At 38.4% G+C, this 19840-nt stretch overlaps 1 protein-coding gene across 1 annotated transcript in view; it reads left to right on the top strand.

Annotated features, from left to right (window-relative positions):
• Window positions 1–11462: 11462 nt before the first annotated feature.
• EIF3H (eukaryotic translation initiation factor 3 subunit H) overlaps window positions 11463–19840 on the top strand; it is a 73199-nt gene continuing 64821 nt past the window's right edge. The window contains exons 1-2 of the mRNA XM_017746055.1: window positions 11463–11480; window positions 12836–12992. Of these exons, the coding sequence (XP_017601544.1) occupies window positions 11463–11480; window positions 12836–12992 (175 nt within the window). The remainder of the gene's footprint in view (window positions 11481–12835; window positions 12993–19840) is intronic.

Genomic DNA, 19840 nt, shown 5'->3' on the forward strand with positions numbered 1-19840 from the left:
TTCCCTAAAATATTAGCTCAAATTGTGCTGGCTCTGAGAGTTGGTGTGTGAATTGAATACTGGCTTGATGTATTCATGGATACCTTGAATCATGGAGAAGATAGAAGAGCTTTGTTTTATATTCTATTAATCTTCATGTGTTAGCAGCGAGTTGCATGAATCTAACCCAGAAAGGAGTTTCTGACATATAATCTGTGCTTAAATTCAGAGGAGAAAGCATTAATGTGTGCTGGTAAGTTGAAAGGCAAGAACCTCCTTGGAATGTAACACTTTCCAGGCTTAGTGAAATTTCTTTAACGGCAGTGGGTAAAGTACCCGCATCGTGATAGTCTGAGAATGCAAATTTTCGTGTATTTTTTCAGTGGATAGCAGTGGATACTTGCTAACAGAGCACAAACTTTAAGTGATTTGTAAGAGTGCATTGGTGCACTCAGCATCTCCTAAGTGTCATGGTAACTGTACCCTAGTGAGGCATTTAGAACTGGAACATATGGTATCGCTTCACACCGTGAAACTAGTGTGCTGACAAAAGGAGTTAATCTAAATGTGGAGATGGCTTAAATGTGTTGAGCAGTGTTACACTTCAAAACTTGAAGGGGAAAACCTTATTTCAAAACAGGCTTTTCTTTCTTTTGCTGTGTGCAAAGAGAAATAATGTGTTGCCCTCTACACTGCTGTCATTAGCAGTTAAAGTTCTCGTTATTTTTTGTCCATCTTATGTGCATATCAAACTGGTCTCTGGTGTGGTAATTGTGTATTCATAGCTCCTGTGAAAACAGTAGATCGTGCTCTTGTGATTCCTATTTAGTTGTGTTGATACTGAGGACAGGAGTATTTCCACCAGATATCTTTCAAATAACTTCCTACCTTTTAGTGGTGAAAATGTTACATCTAAAACGCAGCAGATAATAATCATTACCTTTGTGTCCTGTTTGCTGTTAACTTTGACTCTATGCATCGGGAGGTGACAAGTGATGGCTTTGTTGCTGAGGCAGTGCATTATGTCTGCTTGCACGCTGAACATTGTTAAATGTTCTCCTTTGGTTTTCAGTTTATTGGAAGAGAATTAGAGCTTTGCAGCTAATGTTCAGTGTGATGTAGGTGAGGGAAGTGTACATGGAACTGCACACCCTGGGGAGAAACCCAGCAGGTACAGAACTGAAAGGTCCTTGGTGGTGTGTATGAAATGAACAACTCCTACACCCTATTCACTCTTACGACTTTTTCTTCCACCTTTTAAATAAATCTTACAGACTATATGAAAGACCTTGTAGGAAGAGGAGCAAACTCTTCCCTCCCCCCCCCCCGGGCTTTGAAAAAGGATGATGTATCTTCAACTTACTGTCGCTATAGTATTTTATCATTAATCTTTCTTTGCCAGAGATATTTTTTGGATATGGTTACTTTGGGTGTTGTTTTTCCATATTTACACACAAGCTGAAAATACCTTCTCAGTGACAGTACAGTTTAGAACATACTGTTCTTTCATATTATTTTTAGTCTTCCAGCAGCATTCAGTTTGCAGAGACGTGATACTGGCTTTACTGACACTGTGCAACAGTTTCATTAGGTTACTGTATAACAGAATAATACCAGCTTTATGGAAAGTAAATAAACTGTTAATGTACCAAATGGAAAAACATTCAGGCTCATATAATAATTATTCCTGTTAGTATTTTGTATGATTATTCAATAATCTAAAACCATGACAATAGAGTTTAACTTTGATAATGTATTTTGTAATGTGCATACACAAAGTTACTTAAGCATAAGGTGGGAATATTTTTGAATGACTTGTATGTGGATATTTATTTCAGATAAGCATTCTGTTAATTTCTTTTGGCTTAATCAAATTTTAAAGTTAATAGAGAGGCTTATTTACTCACTGGAGTTTGAAGATACACCTGAATTTTGCTTTATGCATGCAAAAATAGGCTAATTCTCTTCTATAAATATTTGTGTTTTTTCTGGAAAGTGGAGGTTAGGATGTTGCTTTGAGCATGTAAGAGTTGTTGGTCTTTGCCTTTGTTCTGCTCACATGTTGTACTGTGCTTTGCAGCATGTTTGCTGCACATCCTTCCTGTTTCTTGGAACCCATATCTGTGCAATAAGCAATGTGCATACCCTTTCCTGTTAAGCAAGTGTTCTTTGGTGTTTAAGAACTTGGAGGTGTGAATCACTTATTGATATTTAGGGATTTTTTTTATGCATACCTGAGAAAAGTATGCAGTCTCTGACAAAATTCTTCTTCATTGTAGGGCTGAGTTTTGAGCACTTAGGACTCAGGGTTTTTTACGATCACATTATTATCAATGCAAAAAAAAACCCAAACTGTTTTAAAGCTTTTTAAACTTTAGATGAGACATAGGATATTTACTGCAGTTGTCATCACTCCATGAGAACAATTTGAGAGCCATACTGCCTTCTCCATTGGCATTCAGTGATAAAATTAGAATGGTTGTTTTTAATCTCATTGTCACAGTAGCTGTTATTAGAAATGGAACTCTTCTGGAAGTGATTTTCATGTGGCAGTGTTCAGATGATGATACAAAGGCAAATCTCTGTTTGAAAGATGGGAAAGCTGAAGCAATAACTGACGTTCATGGTTTGGTTTTGTTTTTTTTTCTCAATTTTATACTTTTAAGTCAGCAGGAAAACTGAGACTCCATCCAGGCTTGGTTCTCTGGCACTAGCTGTTACTAGGAGGATCTGTCTCTGTTGCAGCCCCTTAGCACATAACCAAGTGTTTGCCAGAAAGGCTAAGAGTTTCAGTGTAGAAAAAACTGTTGTGCAAAAAGTTATAAATTATTAAAATGATATGGAAGTCATGTCCGGTAGGGATTTTATTGGTTACTTGGAAGCATCTGTTGAATGCATATGGAAGTCATGCTTCAAGGACACACCCTTAGATGGTGTATTTCAGTTTCGTTGTGCAGGGTACGTTTTTTGAAATAGGTCAGTAGTATCAGATGAGCTCCCGCGCCCTCCTCCCCATCTAGGTCTGCCCTACTTTGCTAATTTTTGAAGGTCAGATGGATAAGGGTAACTGTCTTGCAGTTTTTCTTCAGCTTCAAAATGGTAACAGTCTGGCACAATCTGGTTAAAGAATAGGCTGTTAAATAAAATTGCTCCTGCTGCTTTTGGCTGTCATCTTTAATCTTTTTATAGGAAGCTGTTCGAAGTTGATGCTAAGGAAAACCTTGTAGTTGCAATACACTCCTCACTTGAGCGCCATGAATTTTGAATGATGGTGATTCACTAATACACAGAACATATGTGTCGACTGGATGTTGAAGTATAAATGTATAGCTCTGGTGTTTTGAGTAGAAAATGTTGAAACTGTGCCTGCCTCTACCGCTTCTATATAATTTCCATATGTTGTGCTCTGAAGGAGTATATTCATCAGCTTTCATTCTTGAAATGATGGCTAGATACTGAATTCATTACAAATAATAAATATGAATTATATTGGCAATTTGCAAAAGCTGCCTGAAATACTGAATGTTTTCAAAATTTTTTTGTTCAGTGAGATTTGGGAAATAAAATAAATAATATACTAAGTAGTCCTGGGGAAATGCTCCATCCCACTTGTAACAAGCAGAATATTGGATGTTAATCTCATTGCATCCCTATCACTGCCTCCTGACAGTGTGCTAATAACATCTAATGCCCTGCCACTCGCACGATTGAGGTCCTGGGGCTGTCTTACAGAAATATTTCCACAAGAAAGTGATTCTGCAGTGCCAGTGGCCTTGGCAGTTTCCATGGGAATGTGCATGAGTCCATGTACTGTGAAATGTGTTATGAAACTTTGTATTGCGGAGAACTACATTATACCAGTGTGTGAACACAGCAATGGGGAGTCTCAATACACGTGTAATGGTGCATTTTTGCTTACATACATAAGCATACACATTTGCTTACAAGTGTGCTAATGGCTTGTGATTAACCCTGGACATGGTTGTTAACCTGAACTGGTGTAAAATTCAAATGTAGAGGGACAATAATGAAGAAGAGTGGTCTATTTGGTAACCTTGATTAAAATTCAGTATTTTTCTGTGTTTTAATAACCTTTTCTTTTCTCCACCGTTTAATTAATTTTTCCTTTGATGTACTGCAGTTTGTGTTTAACTTCTTCCTTTTGCAAGAACAAGCAGCTCACTTGGACATGAGTAAATAAATTACTTAAACAGATACTTCGTGGTACCTACAAGACATTAGCTGATGAATGTAAATTCCTGGCACACTCAAGGAAAACCACAGCCTATGAAAAACCAACATGCCTCTAACCAAAACCCAGTAATCTTCCCTTCTAATGTTGTACTTGTGCAGAAACAGGCTTGGTGTCTTCACTATTTCAGTTCTTAAGTCTGAACTCCACCTACCTGTGGAGTCTTGTCTCAGTTTGTCTTTTCCATCTTATATTTTAGATACTAACCAGTTTTAGTTCTAGGTATTGAGAAATGGTCTCTTTCATGTTCTGTGTCTGGTTTTATATGAAATGAGTGAGTTTTGTAATTTGACATAGCTTTTTTAATAGGCTTTGATTTTGTTTTTTAAATCTTTGTGACTTTGAAAGTATCCCAGTAACAGAATGAGTGAGCAGCTAACCCATGTTTACAGCAGCCGAGCTTGCTTCCCGTGAATAGCGTGTGTGTCAGTCACTTGGCAGTGTCTGTAGGAATCTGGGCTTGAACTGTGGCAACGACCCCCTTGGCTGGAAACTGGGGCTGTTGGAAGGTGCAGCCAGGCTGTGTCGCTGTAAGGAGGCCCCTTCTTGTTAGGTTGGCTTTCCCTCTTGCTTTTAGGGAAATTCTAGAGCTCTTAAATCACAGCTCTTAAAACACAGTAGTTCTTCTTTAAATGAGAAGTAAAGCAACTGAAAGAGCAGGTACTCTAGAAGTATTTTCTGTGGGGCATTTTTGGTGGTGGTTAAAGCTTTGCTTTCAGTTTGTGTTGAATGTGCTGCTGAGCTACACATAATCTGTGTAAGAGTGTTCAGAAAGTGAAAAATGAATGGAATGTCCACTTCTTCTAGACTAAGCTTCAGGGTAAGCAAGGTACAACTTTTCCAGCCATGCCCCAAACAATGCACATAAGCAATTAATGTTCAGGAAGGAGCGATAAAATGCTTCTTGGCCTGTCACTGACTTAAAATTGTGCTTTGAGTCAGCTGCTTACTGAGATAAAGTGGCAAGGGATGTTATATCTGGCTTATGGCTGTGTATGGATATTATCACCTTCTTTGTCCTATTGGAAAATAGCCCCAACCAAATGCTAAAGGAAAGTGAGATGGCTATAAGCAGGAGGTAATATGGAAAACCATCTAGATTCCTATAATTACAGGGTGAAATGGTTCCTAAACTAAGCAGAAGTGACAGAAAAGACTTATATTAAATCAATAATCTGTTATGATTTGAATAGTTTTCTTTAGCCTCATGTACATATTGTGGAGCAGAAAAGTTACTGATGTTCCCTCTTGCAGCTAAGTTATCTGAAGTCTTGAGGTTTACAAACTGAGCAAGTGTTGTGGTTTAAGCAAGTGATACAAGAAGACACCCAGGAAACAAAAAGCTTTGAATGCTTCTCATGTGCTTCCTAATACCAAAAAATGTTAATATAGTACAGAAGCATGTAACATCATTCCCCCCATAGTTCAAGATGGACTATCTTCCATTTAATTTAACATGGATTTCCAGAATGGTTTAATGCTGAGGAGCTACATGAGACAAAATTGTCAGACTCCTATAATTTATCATTTCAGTGTGAAAATAAATGTAGCATCCTCTGCTTGAGGACCACCTCAGATCAATACATATTGTTCATTGTTGGTGAATTTAGGCTCAGCTCCGAGAAACTTCCACTCGTGTCAAAAGGAGATTTTGATTTTTGCACCCGATTGAGATGGTATGAAACGGCATGCATCATTCCATTACGCTTCCTATATAATTATTGTTTTTAAGCCCCAAATTTCTGTCAAGTTCAGAAATAAGCTTTTAACATCTGGTGTTTAATTAGCTGTTGAATGACATAAAATGTAAGCTTACTATTCCAAGAATTGTATTTACAAAGGCTTTATAAATGTTGGTGTTTAGGCTCTAGCGAGTCAAGATAAAGGTAAATTATTGTGGGGCGTTTGAGGTCGTCTGTCCAAAGGATGACTGCTACACTTGCTAGATAAAACAATGAGGGCTAAGTCTCGTTATTTCTGAAGTTGCTGTTCAAAACAACATTTTTCTGAAGTTACCTTGCTTTTAAAGTCTACTCGGTCTTGTCCTTTTGGCCTTAGATTTTTTGACAGAATGTTTAGATTAAGTACCTTTCTGATTGCTTCTCAGGGAATTAAAATACTTTTTTTTTGGCCACCAAACATAGTTGGGACTGAAAATATCTGCCAAAACATTTACTTTTAGGATGTTGAAGGTCTTAATGGAAAACTGTATTAAATTTTTTTTCTTTTACTTCTCCAGAGATAAAATTGGTCTAACAGCTTTAAGAACTTTTATTCTTAGTATGAAGAAGAAAAGAAAAAATGTCTAGACATCCTTCATGTCAAGAATGGTCAAAAATGCAGTCCTGTTCAATAAGAGAATCTAGAAAAATTCAAAGATCTCTGCAGAGGAGCTAGAATATGCATTTAAATGAATTCTGTGTTTATCACTAGAAATTGTCATATTTCTTGAGATTAGTGTAACCTGTAAAATTCAGTTTCACCTCTAATCTTCAGTTTCATAGAATGGTTTGGGTTGGAAGGGACCTGAAGAATCATCTAGTTCCAGCTTCCCTGCCATGGGCAGGGACACCTTTCACAAGACCAGGTTGCTCAGAGCTGCTTTGAACACCTTCAGGGATGGGGCATCCACACCTTCTCTGGGCAACCAGTGCCAGTGCCTCACCACCCTCACAGTTAAGGATTTTTTGTAATAGCTTATCTAGAGCCAGTCTCTTTTGAGTTTGAGGCCATTCCCCCTTGTTCTGTCACTACCTGCTTTTGTAAATCCTCTCTTTTACCCTTGTAGGCTCCCTTCAGGTGCTGGAAGGCCACAACCCCAAAGCCTTCTTCTCCAGGCTGAACAAGCCCAAATCTCTCAGCCTTTCCTCACAGGAGCGGTATTCCATCCCTCTGATCATCTTGGTGGCCTCCTCTGGATTCGCTCCAATGGATCCATGGCCTTCCTGTGCTGGGGACCCCAGAGCTGGATGCAGCACTGCAGGTGGGGTCTCAGCAGAGTAGAAGGGGCGGAATCACCTCCTCCACCTGCTGCCCACACTGCTTTTGATGCAACCCAGGATACACTTGGCTTTCTGGCCTGTGAGTGCACATTGCCAGCTCATGTCCAGTCTCGCATCCACCAGCACCCCCAAGTCCTTCTTGGCAGGGCTGCTCTCCATCTGCTCATCCCCCAGCCTGTGTTGGTACTGGGGGTTGCCCTGACCCAGGTGCAGCACCTTCCCCTTGCTCTTATTAAACCTCATGGAGGTCCCATGGGCCACTTCTTGAGCTTGTCTAGGTCCCTCTGGATGGCGTCCTATCCTGCAGGATTGTCAACCACACAACTCAGCTTGGTGCTGAGCTCATGCCACGACTTTAGATGGTGACAGGTCTTGTGCCATGAAGGTACTTATCCAACACCTATGAGACCAAGGTTATCAACCTGTTGATTTTGTGCTTTTGACATGTTATCTGTCACAGTGCTTCCTAGAACCCATTTCTGTGGACTGCACTGATTAAGTTGGAATTTTTCATGTGTGTCTATAAACATCTGTCTCCTTAATCTTGTGGAGGAGAGTGTTATATGTATCAGACATACGTTCCCTTACTCTTAGTCGTTGCAATGGTATCTTTAATTTACTTCAGAGTTCCTTTTCTCCTGGCAGGAAAGTTGAGAGTTTCTGTTATTGTCTTATCAAGTGGTGCTATACCCAGGAGACAAATCAGTTCAAGGCAAATTTTTGCTTGGTCGGCTTCCAGAACTTGTCTTTTGTAAGTGTAGGATAAGCCCTTATCTGTAGTGTGTACAAACCTCCTCTGGAACTATTAAAATGTTAGCATTGCTCACGTTTCATGATATCTAGGTTTTTTGTATTTTTTCCCAAGTCTTTGTTTAAAAACAAAGCCATTGCGTGGTTACTTGAGGATTTCAGAACTGTTTAATTGAATTTCATTTTTGCACAGCTAATTGGTTGTTTCAACACGACACCAGTTTAGATTTGCTTTTAGTGTAGGGTGACCTGGGGAAGGAGACGTGCCCACTTAATTAGAGTAAAATGTGGTATGTCTTTATGTGGATATTAGTTGCTAAACAGTTCAACTCTATCCAGAGGTGGCATATGTGCATTTTATGTGTATCAAGTGGATGTTGATTCTGGGCATCTTGGAGTGAAACACAATTGCCTGAGTCATTGTTAGTAATGACCAACGTTGAGATTGATCCATTTACGAAACTGCATTATCAGTTCTCTCCTGAATTTGGTTTATGCTAGGAGTTTAAGTAAAATTGCTCATGCTGAAACACTCAAATATAAAAGTTCTTGGTTTGAGTTTTAAGAATTTGTGTGAAGGCTCCATATGTGATATGGATGTATTCAAAATACATCGCACATTCTTAGCAGTCATAGCTTTCAAGACCCTTTTGCCAAGCTGAATATTGATCACCTTTGCAGCAGTGTTAAGTACTGAGAGGATGAGAGAGTCGTGGCACCTTCCACTTTGGTGCTAAAACCAGCTACATAACACAGAGTTACTTGATTCTCTCCCCATCCTCTTCCCCAGATGCTGGCAATTGATGCTAGTGGTTGTGACCACAAAGCTTTCTTGGGGAGGAAAAAACATTAAGCATTTAAAAAGATATAAATGCTTAATTTAAGACTGTAGATCAATGTGCTACATCATGTATCCAGTGGGCTAGCAGAAGCTCTCTCTTGTTTGATTTCACATGTGTAAGACACGGCACAGGTACTGGAAATCTGGTTTCAATATGGTGATGTTCAGCTCTAGGGAACACTGCCATAAGTGAATCGTCAGTGCTTTGATTTGCTGTTGTTTCTCTTTAGATAAATGCAGAAATGTGCATCTTGGTGTATTCATGTCCCTACAGTAGGATGTTCCCAGAACCCCCCAAAGGCTCACAATACTTGAGCTAAGGGTTCATGTTACACGTATTTCTATAATGAGGTACAAACTTTAGAAATTGACAACTGTCGGGATGTAGTTGAAGTTAAAATCTGGCAGTATGCAGTTAAAATATGTATCTTTGATGTTCTTAATAGTTTCAGAATGGCTTTTAATTTTTTTTTTTAATTTTTTTTAGTATGACTTCATTCTTAGTGTTTGAGCAGTACTTTGAAGATTTGGAGATTAGGAGCACTGCAGAACTGCAAGGTTGTTTTTTTTTAATTGAGGATTAGCGGTCATTAAAATCTGACAAATGGCTACTCCAAGTGATTCGGTGTTTTGAACATTAAATTTATAAGGTTGGGGGACTCTTTGAGTTTTATTTAGGAGTTACTTGTATATCCTTTTCTAAAGAGTCATTATGTACGTGAATATTTCTTACATGCAAATTTGCTAAATCATGCTGCGCATAATTGTTGACTTGTGTTCAGAGTATTAGAGTTTAGAAATCTGAGGGCTTTTTTTTTTTATTTGATACATTTTCTCCTTAAGAACATAACCTTTCCTGGCTGGCCAGCTGCATTACTTAAATAACAGTAGCAGTTGAAATGCGGTTTGGTTTGGTTACTGTTAATTTTGTGTAGCTATGGCATAGCAGCGAAAGGTCTACAGGTATTTAAAAACAGGCATAGCTTGTACAAAGGGGCAATATCTCCTATTAGGCTATTGAATAGTTGGATGGGAATTACAGGTGGTATTTGGAAAATGAATCAGCATTGACTGAAAGATCCTTATACTGGTGTTCATTTAGATTTCTTTGCGATTTTTTTTGAAGTGTTATTTGGAAAAATTGGTCTTTATCAATATGCTGTGTTACTTGCATTGTTTATGTTAACACTTCTTACATTTATTTTCAGACCAGTATAGCTACTCTGATTATGTTCCGATGATTCACAAACATAAAATATTTTTCTTTTAGGAAACGTCTAGATACAACTTAGTGCTCATTTTTCTTGGTTATATGTGGATTATTCAGTATGAAGCACTGGTTTGTACATTCAATCAGAAATATCATGGCACTGGTGTTTGCATAGCTCTTCCTGCTGTATCTAGACTAGCAAACAAATGGAAATGACATTTTTAGTGTTGTAGCTGATGTTATTAGTAGAGAAATAGTTCTGCTTTACACCTGAAGGTCTGTTTTTAGTACTGAAACACAAGTTTCAGAGCACATTTCATGCTGGGTCATATGGTAGTATTTTGGAGGCAGGTTTTTCAATCTGAGTTGAAGAGTCTGCTGTACAAAAGACTGGTGTCTTACGTGCTAAATAAAACTGTCCAGAACAAAGAACAAAATCAAGGATCCTGTGTCATTGGATGTATCTTTTAATAAGTGATTTCGGTAGCTAATGTATTCTCCAGTGCAGGCATAAACACAAACTTCTGCAGTGCCCTAATGGTTACGAAATGCAGAGTATGGAGTTCATGACCTTCTCTGCTCCCTTTCTCAGACTCTGTTAGAAAACAAGGTTGCAGGTAGGCCTAAATCCCTGGGGTCTTTATCTCTGGATAATGTCTGCTTTGGTCTTCAGACTGGAGGTTGAAAACTGCAGACTTATGTAATAGCTTCATTGTGTATTGGGGTAAGAGCTTTGAACTCCTAGTTTTCTTTTGCTGAAAAATCATTGATACTCTGTGACAGCTCATGCGTGTTTCATTTGTGGCTGCTTTCTGTGAGCAATTATCATCAGAAACGCTGCAGCAAATTGGCATCGTATCACAAATGCTCCTGGAATGAAATCAAACAGGCAAACAGCATTCACATTAACAGGGGCAGTCAGTATGCGTAGAGAGCTCAAGAGAAAATGAGAAAAATACTGGAAAAAGTGAAGCTTACGAGACTGTAAAGATGCTGAGAACAGTTGTATAGTAGAGAGCTCTCTGTGCTGTAATCTGGCAGGTGACTATGGAAGACAGGGCTTATGGCAAATATATGATAAACCTTAACTTTACACTAAATTCAAGTTGAGTATTATTTATGTGCTGATTCTGTGGTACATTCATCTTCTACACCCAGGTGATCTCAAACTGGTGGTTGCTGTACTGCTTCCATCACTGTTAAATACTGCTTCACTGCCCTCTGATCTTAATTTGCTTACTGTTTTCCAGTTAAATGGGATGTATATTACCAAAGTATGTCTTTGTGTCTCTGCTCTGTAGACCTGTTTTAACAAATTGGATAAAAAGGTGTGGCTGCAAAGGACTTGAGTGACAGATGTGAATGTGTATGGGAGTGCAATGTTGTATTCTACCTATGACTGAGAAGCTTCAATGCAAGTATATCTAGATGCATGAGGAGGCACAAGTGAGTGATACTGTAAATAAACAAGGAATCAGTGGATGTTAGTCCATTTTGATACTTAAATCCAACTTCGTTGGAAATAGGTATTTCTTTTCGGTTTTACCCTCTCTGCCCTGCCTCCAAGTAGGCTGCGCATGAAGTTCATTTTCCCATTTTAGCCCAAGAAGTCAGTGTATTTGTAAATAATTTCTGTTCTAGTCTCCTTTTTCTTCCATTTAACCTGTATTGAGGTACTTTAATACGTTAGTACTTTAATGGTGTTTTACAAAAAGTGACATCTGCTAATCAACAGAGGAGAAGGCTCAAGTATATGTTCCTGACAAGTATTGAGCTTAACTTCTTTTTTTTTTTTCCCTCCCCTGTAGAATGCTCTCAAAATGCCAGTACTTACACAAGGTCTGTTCTAAGGGTGGTTGAGCTGAAATCTATTAAACTAGTCTGTTTGCCAGCAGACGTTAAAGTAGTATTGCTTTAATGAAGACATAATCATCAGACATTTTCTGTTGCATTTTGAATGGATGGATTAGGGTTTAGTAAAATAAACCCCACTTATGCTGGACAAAGCATAAGTTCTTTGAAGTCTGTGTTTGTGATTCATGTCTTACCTTATTGTAGTTCTAGTTAAGTATAAAATGTTAAGTATGAAGTGTTGCTAGCAAATGACTGGCTATTCTTGAGTGGTTTTGTTCATACTGTTCCAATTTACAGTATCATCTCATGAGAATTTTTCATTGTAGAGTTCAGAGTTAAGGAAGGAAGTGGTAATTATATTGTTAAAAATATAATGAGTAGTTCGTGCATCTTTTTATTTCTTTGTTTTATCATTGATTTTTCTTAAATATTCTATGACATGGCATTCACAACACATAAATTGAACTATCATCTGAAGTAAAACAGCAATGAGATGTTCTTTGGAAGATTAATGCAATTGAAATTTGGTGTGGTCTCCACCTTTTAAAAAATTTCTACCTGTTTCTGAATAGTTTTTGAAGATGTTTTGTTAGTTTCTTGCGCACTGTTTCCCTTAAGAGGGGGCTTATTGGGTCTGCAAGATACTGTTAAAAACTCACAGTTACAGCAACAAGCTAAAGTAAAAAAGATCAATATTTCATTTTAGAATGGTGTTTCAGAAAATTGGTTTAGAACTGCATTTTGATGGTTTGTTTAATGGTCTATTTTTTTCTCCTACAGTATTAGGATGGCTGGCTATTTCTCAACCTGTATTAAAATTTCTGGTGCTTAAGGCAGTAGCTCACTTGGTTTGCAGCTCTAATCTGTGCAACAAATTTAGAATTCCAGATAGTTTGAGGACAAAAAGAATGCATTGCATATTGTGATTTTATTGTTTTGTGTTCTAGGTTGTGTTAAAGATCATTAAACATTACCAAGAAGAAGGACAGGGGAATGAAGTGGTCCAAGGAGTACTGCTGGGTCTTGTGGTGGATGACAGACTTGAAATCACAAATTGCTTCCCTTTTCCTCAGCATACAGAAGATGATGCAGACTTTGATGAAGGTAACAGTTACAGTTTTGTAAAACTTAGGCTAAAAAGAAAATTTGTATGGGCTCGAAAAGACTTTTTTCCCTCACAGTGAGCAGAAGCTTGTATGTACTCAGATTTTTTAAATGGGGCTTGAGGTGTCAGTGTGTTAATCACAGTGCCATCCTGAATATCCAACTTAAAGCTTGTCTTTATAAAGGAAGTTATAGGGGATGAATACTGTATTATATGGACACATTTATTTTAGGATAAGACTGTCCACACAGGAAGTTAAATTAGTTTCCTGTCTATAATTCATAATCACTTTAAAGCTTTTTATGGAAATGGCCGTGCGTATGTGTATGCGTACATACACACACATTGGGATGTAGCTTGGCACATGGATTGCCCCTCCATGGATTTATTTGTGCGTGTTAAGTGTTCACTGAAAGCCTGGAGAACAGAGCTTTGTAAGTTTTAAGAGGCTTTGGCTGACTTGAAGTCTGGGTGATCATTTTGCTTTTCCAAGTGAGCTAGAAAGTAGCATGGGTGGTTTCTATCTGTCTCAGTGTTTTTTGCTGGTCCTAGTGATGTTTTGTTACTGACACTGTAAGTTAGTATGACTGGCTTGGCACAGAATGACATCAAATTTATAAAGCAAACTTAAAAGGCTTACAGTTCTAATCTTGATACTGTAAGTATGTGTATGTGTATTTAATGATACTAGCAGGAAAACTTTATTAGGGCATAAAGAGAGTCAGTTTAACGTCAAGAGTAACTAAAGAGGCAATGTAGTCAAAGTAATTGCAGTTGATTCTATCTATTTTGATAATTCAGTTTGAGCAAGATTGCTTAATCTGTAAGTATAAACTGCTTTTTCTTGCTTATAATGAGATCAGGTATTATTAAATTAATATTTTATCTTATAACCAAAGAATCTTATCCTGCTTTTATAGCAGAGATAATTTTAAGAATTCTTTGCAACTTGGTAAGGTTTTGTAGCTGTTTATTGCTTCTTTTGTGGGATTATACAGTTTGCTCAAAGAAAAAAAAATGCAAAACAGAAAGGAATTTTAATTGTCCTACATTAACATGGTGCTTGAATCAGAACTATATTTTGTTAAAGCTTAAAAAATGTTTTAAAGATTCGTTCTCTTCTGGAGCTCTTCAAAGGATTGAAATAATCTAAATTTTTAATTAGACCCCATGCTTCATTTTTTTTGGTAGAAAACGGCTGAATTTTTTCCATGTAGCTGGTAGGAGAGCAAGTATTGAAACGAATTTCTCAGTGTCGGAGATGGATGCAGCTTACCGTAGGATGGCTCCTATGCTGAGCTGTAAGCCTGTGATCTGGTATGCAGGGTTCAACTGTTCCTGTTTGGGAGAAACTTCATTCCAAGAAAGCAATTTTTGGTACCAGTCTTTCTTTTTCGCTTTTTCAGCAAGTAGGCAATAATCCTGGCTTTAAGTAAGGTCCAAAGGCAAAGCTTCTCTCACCCTTAGCTTTTCAGCTTCATGTTCCCATGCTGTGGGCACAGAAAGCAGAGCAAACTCTAACCCTAGTAGGAAGTGAGCCTGTGGCAGTGAAGCTGATGCTTCTGCCTCCAGCAGTGGTGGGGAATCTGCAGCCAGGTCAGGGGAGCTTGCTGAACCCTTTAAGCCAATTCAGGAGACATTTCCTGTTGGCTTCCATCTTCCCTAGCCTCTACTACATGGATCACAGAGATACTGCCTCTGTATTCTTCTCAGTGAAATACACTTAAAGAGACTGAACCATTTAGGAAATGCAAAGTGCTCATGTTCAGTCTGCATTCCCTTTGCTAGGGGTCTGTTCAGCCCTTTAACCTATGTGGTAGAACTTAGGAAAGATGAAAACATGAACAAAATGGCTGTTGAGGTTGCCAGCTTGAGCCTTTGGTGTCTTTTTAGGCTCCTCAGAGTTGTCTTCTGTCTTGCCAACGTGAAAAACAATAGTTTTATAAATACCCCGTTTGTTTTCCCTGGAGCTGTGTTTCCCTATGCAAGCATCCTGCCAGATTTTCAAGCTATTTTTTTTTTCTTCTAGATGCAGATAATTCAGGTAGAGAAATCTCTTGTTACGTGCCAGAATGTTCAAATTCAGGATACTAAAAACCAGAGAAAGCAAGGCACCTCCTTCCCCCCAAGGCCTGTGTGTTACTTCAGTACCCTCTCTGTTTTTATATATTTGCACAAATTCAGGCCCAGAGATACAGAGGGGAAATATAAGGGCCTTGGCACTTCAGCACTGCTGTCACACAGAATAATACTTAACGTTGTGCTCTATTGTCAGGATGATGTTGCATTGTCTTCTGCCTTAGTGTAGGCCTTAGTGGTCTTGAGATGATTGTTGTTAAGAGAATTGAACTTTTGTACAGGAGGGTGATATTTGAGCAAACTGATGGAATATTGGCAAGACAAATTTAAGTGAATGTTTTCCTCTTTTAAGCTGTGCAAATCTAATATAAAACACATTTTTGAGTGCGCTAAGAAAATATCCTTAAATTGAGCTTGAAATAGGTATGCATGACATTTAAGAATCAGTTTGATAAAGATGTATTTAAACTTGCTTGTAACAACCATTTCTTCAGATATGCTTAGTTATGCTTTTGTTATGGTGTCATTTTGTCTCTTGCTTCTAACGCCTGAGATAATATCAAATTTCGACTGTTTGCTGTTACAAATTCCTTCAAAACTTAAATTTTTATTTAAAAACGTATCTGAACTTTTTCTTTTCATGCAAGAACATTCTTTAATGCAGCTTGAATTGAACTATTTCTAAAACTACAGAAAACACAAGAGGTTTTTTAGCTTGAAGTAATTCTTATTGGAAATCTGAGGAGGCTATCCACCATTTATGAATTCACAGGTGTTTTTCATCTTAGAAAGTTTCTCCTGCAGTGATGTCTTCCTATGATTCTTTTTACAAAGTGTAATTTTTTTCGTAAGATTTCCTGTCAGGAAAGTCTTAAACACTTGGGTTGGCCTGCTGCAGCATGAGATTTTCAGTGGGGGTGAGAGGGTTCAACCCAGCTCTCTGTTAGAAATCTGTAGGTGAAGTTTAGTTGATGATGTGTGAGCTAATGGAGGAAAATTGCAGAATTGTTGTTGAGTCCTCAGCAAAAGATGCTTCAATGTGAATGTTTGGTATTTTAGGGCTGCACTTTGGGCTTTTGGTAAGGCATTTACTTTTCAGATAATTGTGTTTACTTATTGCTGGTGCACTTAAATCTTCATAGGCATTGACTTTATTTTTCAAAGCACTGATCTTTAATTATATGAAGATACTTTCAGTGATTTACACATACAGCCGCTATTTCTGTGCCCCTGCCTTCCCTTCCCCACATCCTTCACCCCACAGATTCAACTCTTGTTTAGGGAAAATCATATTTCTGCTGTAAGGATTTTTGGCTTAGTTACTGCTGTGAAATTATGCAGTATTCCAGCTTGTCTTGTTAAGGATTGTTTTTTGAGAAGTGCTTTCACTTCAGGGCACTTCCAAGCCCTTCTCTGAGCATAGTTTTGCTGTCTTTCAGTTAAGGTTTACTAAAAACCTTATTTTCTATATGTTCTTCCTGAGAAATAAATGTGTTTTTCATGTCTGTAAACTTTGTTTCTAAGCAACATGTTAAGTTCAATCCTTTGCACTTAATTGATTTTTTCTTCAGTCATTTTCACTGAGTAGCTTTTCTCCCCACTTAAAGGAAATTTATATTCCCTTCTTGGAAATCCAACTGTTAAAAATGAAGTTTACATCTTGTCACTCATTATAGATGTTGTGAGACATTATTTTGAAACAGATTTATTTCAGTCTGATGTATTTTAGTAACTTAGTTACAAAACTAAGATAATAAATTAAATCCTGTGGTAAATATGCCAGTCGAAACCTCGAGACAGTTCTATAATTATACATCAAAATAAGTTCTGTATGGTTGTAACTTTTTCTTCTTTTATTAGATTCCCTCTGAAATGCTACAGAAGGAAAGCTGATGCTGCCTTCTCACCCTACCCCCAACATGATTTTTATTTTGTTACTTGAGAACATTCGTTTTGGTTTTCAGGTTAGAAGTAGCTAGATAATTAAATGTTCTATTACCTTTAGATTTCTGTGCTTCAGGTTGTATTTAGTTGTGTAATCATTCAGTAACAACTAGAAATAATACAGTGCAACATTTCCACAAACCCACCATTTTTTTAGCCTCAAATGGGTACAGTTGCATGTGGACAAAGGTATTGTAGCTCATAAATAGTGCTTATTCAGGATTTACTTGGCCGGGGCAGCAGCAGTTTGTGCTGCTGAGCCTTACCTGCAATGCTGCCCGTTTGCTCACCTGTGACACGTGGTCCTTGCAGAAGCAGAGGGCTTCAGGTAGAATCACAGAGTTGTCAAGGTTGGAAGAGAACTACAAGATCATCATGTTCAACCATTGCCCAGTACTACCACTCTAACCCCTGAGCCACATCACCCGGGACCAGATCCAGATGCCTCCTAAACACTTTCAGGGTTGGTGACTGCCACCTCCCTGGGCAGCGTATTCCAGTGCCCAGCTACCCTAACACTGAAAAAAAAATTTCTAATACCTAATCTGCATCTCTCCTGTATCAGTTTAAGGCCATTTCCTCTGGTCCTCTCACTGCAGGCATGGCAGAACAGGGTGGCCCCTGCGTCACTGCAGCCTTCTTTCAGATGGTTGTAGAAAGCAATGAGGTTCCTCCTGAGCATCCTCTTTTTGAGTCTGAACAAACACAGCTCCATCAGCTGTTCCTGTAAGACCAGTTTTCTAGACCTTTCATGAGCCTTGTTGCAATAGAGTCCAAATGGACTCTGTGAGGGTTGATTTCTTTTGCCAGTATTGCTATAGAAGTCCTGACGTCATTAAATCACAGCCCCCCAGCAGTGTTGGTTCATCGCCTGTCTGTAAAGGCTCCTGTCCAGGCTACATTTTGTCTGTTTTACTGACCAGGAGTCAGAAAATCCTAAACCCTAAATCAAAGGTTTTATCATTGTAGGCGTATCTTGTATTTCTCTTGTATTGTTGCATGACAGACCTTGAACATGCAGTGACTCTAACTTATGTTCTGAATAGGCAGATGCAATTTTAGCTGACTGTTTTTTTCTTCTTTTTTTTGTTTGTATAGGATAATTCTCTTTGGATGTTGTAGCTCATGTGTTTTACTTAAGAAAATTAAATGTTTATGAAATGAAGAAATCAGGTTGCATGAAATTTGAGTTTTATTTCACTAAAGACAGGGACAGATGACCCAAAAGCTCCTAAATCACAGCCTTGGTTCTGGTTCCAGTTGTAGTCCATTTATCTGAGTTCCTCATCCGTGTTTTTCATAAGTCCTGTAGTAATTTAGGAAGAAAGCCTTACTATGTAAATGTTGACTTTTCAATTACTGAGTGCTGGTGAAAGCCTGTCAGGTTTGTGCATGCATTTATGAAGTTTCGCTTTGTTCTCTATGTAAAAAGGATATTGAATTTTGAGGGGGTTTTTTCTGTATCATTTGGGTGTAATGAGTGTGTGAAATAGTCCATAGGCTCAATAAGGTTTAATTTATATAAGGAATTCAGATGATTATGACAGAGGGTGGATGGTCAGTTTTTAAGTACTCAGAATAATCTCATCTGATCTTTGGTATTTTTTTATTTTTTTGTGGATTGCCAGAACTGATATTGGAATATACTGATGGACAAAACATTAGTTATTAGTTGTGCTTAATTGTCGTCTAATAAGATGTATCAGATATTCAAGATTCTTTAATAAAACTGCTAATCACACCTGAATTATTTTGTACTTTACCTGTCCCTAGTGCAAGCCCTTGATTTGTTTCCTGAAAGAAAGCTAGTATTGACATGGTTTGTATAATTGTGATGGTTCAGTGGAGTAGCAGGCATGCAGCATGTTAAATGTTTTGCCTAAGTTTTCATACTGTGCAGACTTACCTCTAATGGCTGGAGGTTTTTGTCTTTATTGAGCAGGAAAGAAGAAATCCCAGTAAAAGGCTACTTTATGGGGTGGGGGCCGAAGTGTGCCTTGGGTGTGTGGATGCGTGTACTTGTCTCTATCAGATGCGGCAGTGTATGCCACAGTATGTTTTTGTAGTCAACAAGTGCTAAGGAACAGTGCTTTTAATTCTCGTGCCTGGGGCAAGTGAATTGTTGGTGTGTCCCCCCGTGCCCGTGCCCGTGTGTGTCCCTGTCCCCCCGTGCCCGTGTGTGTGTGTGTGTGTCCCCGTGCCCGTGTGTGTGTGTATGTATAACCCTAGGTATTTGGAAATTAAGCCACATTACCAAGATCTAGTCAAAGAACAAATGCTGGCAGAAGAAAAGCCTAAGGAAGACCCACAGCTTGAAATGGGCCATTCAGATGAATTATTGATGAGTGGGAAAAATTTGTTTGTAGAACTGGGGGAAACAATTAGTAGAGAATTAAACGTGTCAAATTGCTGGGTATGCGGGGGGACCCTCATAGCTGCAAAGTGGCCTTTGAAGGGAAGCAGCCTAGGTCCCACTGAACTTAAATGGAACTATTCCAGTCCAGGTGCACGGACTTTAAGCACTCCCACGATTGGAGAAGAATGTATTTGGAGAATGGGAAAAAAATTCACAGACGAAGTAGGAAGCACTTCTTGTAAGCGCGACCTAGTATCAAATGGTATCACCACCTGGTGGATTCCCAAGGCACCAGAGTTACATTGGGCAAAATAGAAGCGCAAGGGAAACAAATGTATTTATAAACATCTTGAGAAACTGTTCCTATGCCATGCCCCAGGTAAAAATCCCTATTCTGAGATCCCTGAGGTGTCTAAGTATTGGAAAAGTGTAAATAGCAAAGACCCACAGTTTTGGGAGGCTCCAAAT

This window comes from Corvus brachyrhynchos, unplaced genomic scaffold (assembly GCF_000691975.1).
Source record: "Corvus brachyrhynchos isolate BGI_N302 unplaced genomic scaffold, ASM69197v1 scaffold28, whole genome shotgun sequence".
Taxonomy (NCBI): domain Eukaryota; kingdom Metazoa; phylum Chordata; class Aves; order Passeriformes; family Corvidae; genus Corvus; species Corvus brachyrhynchos.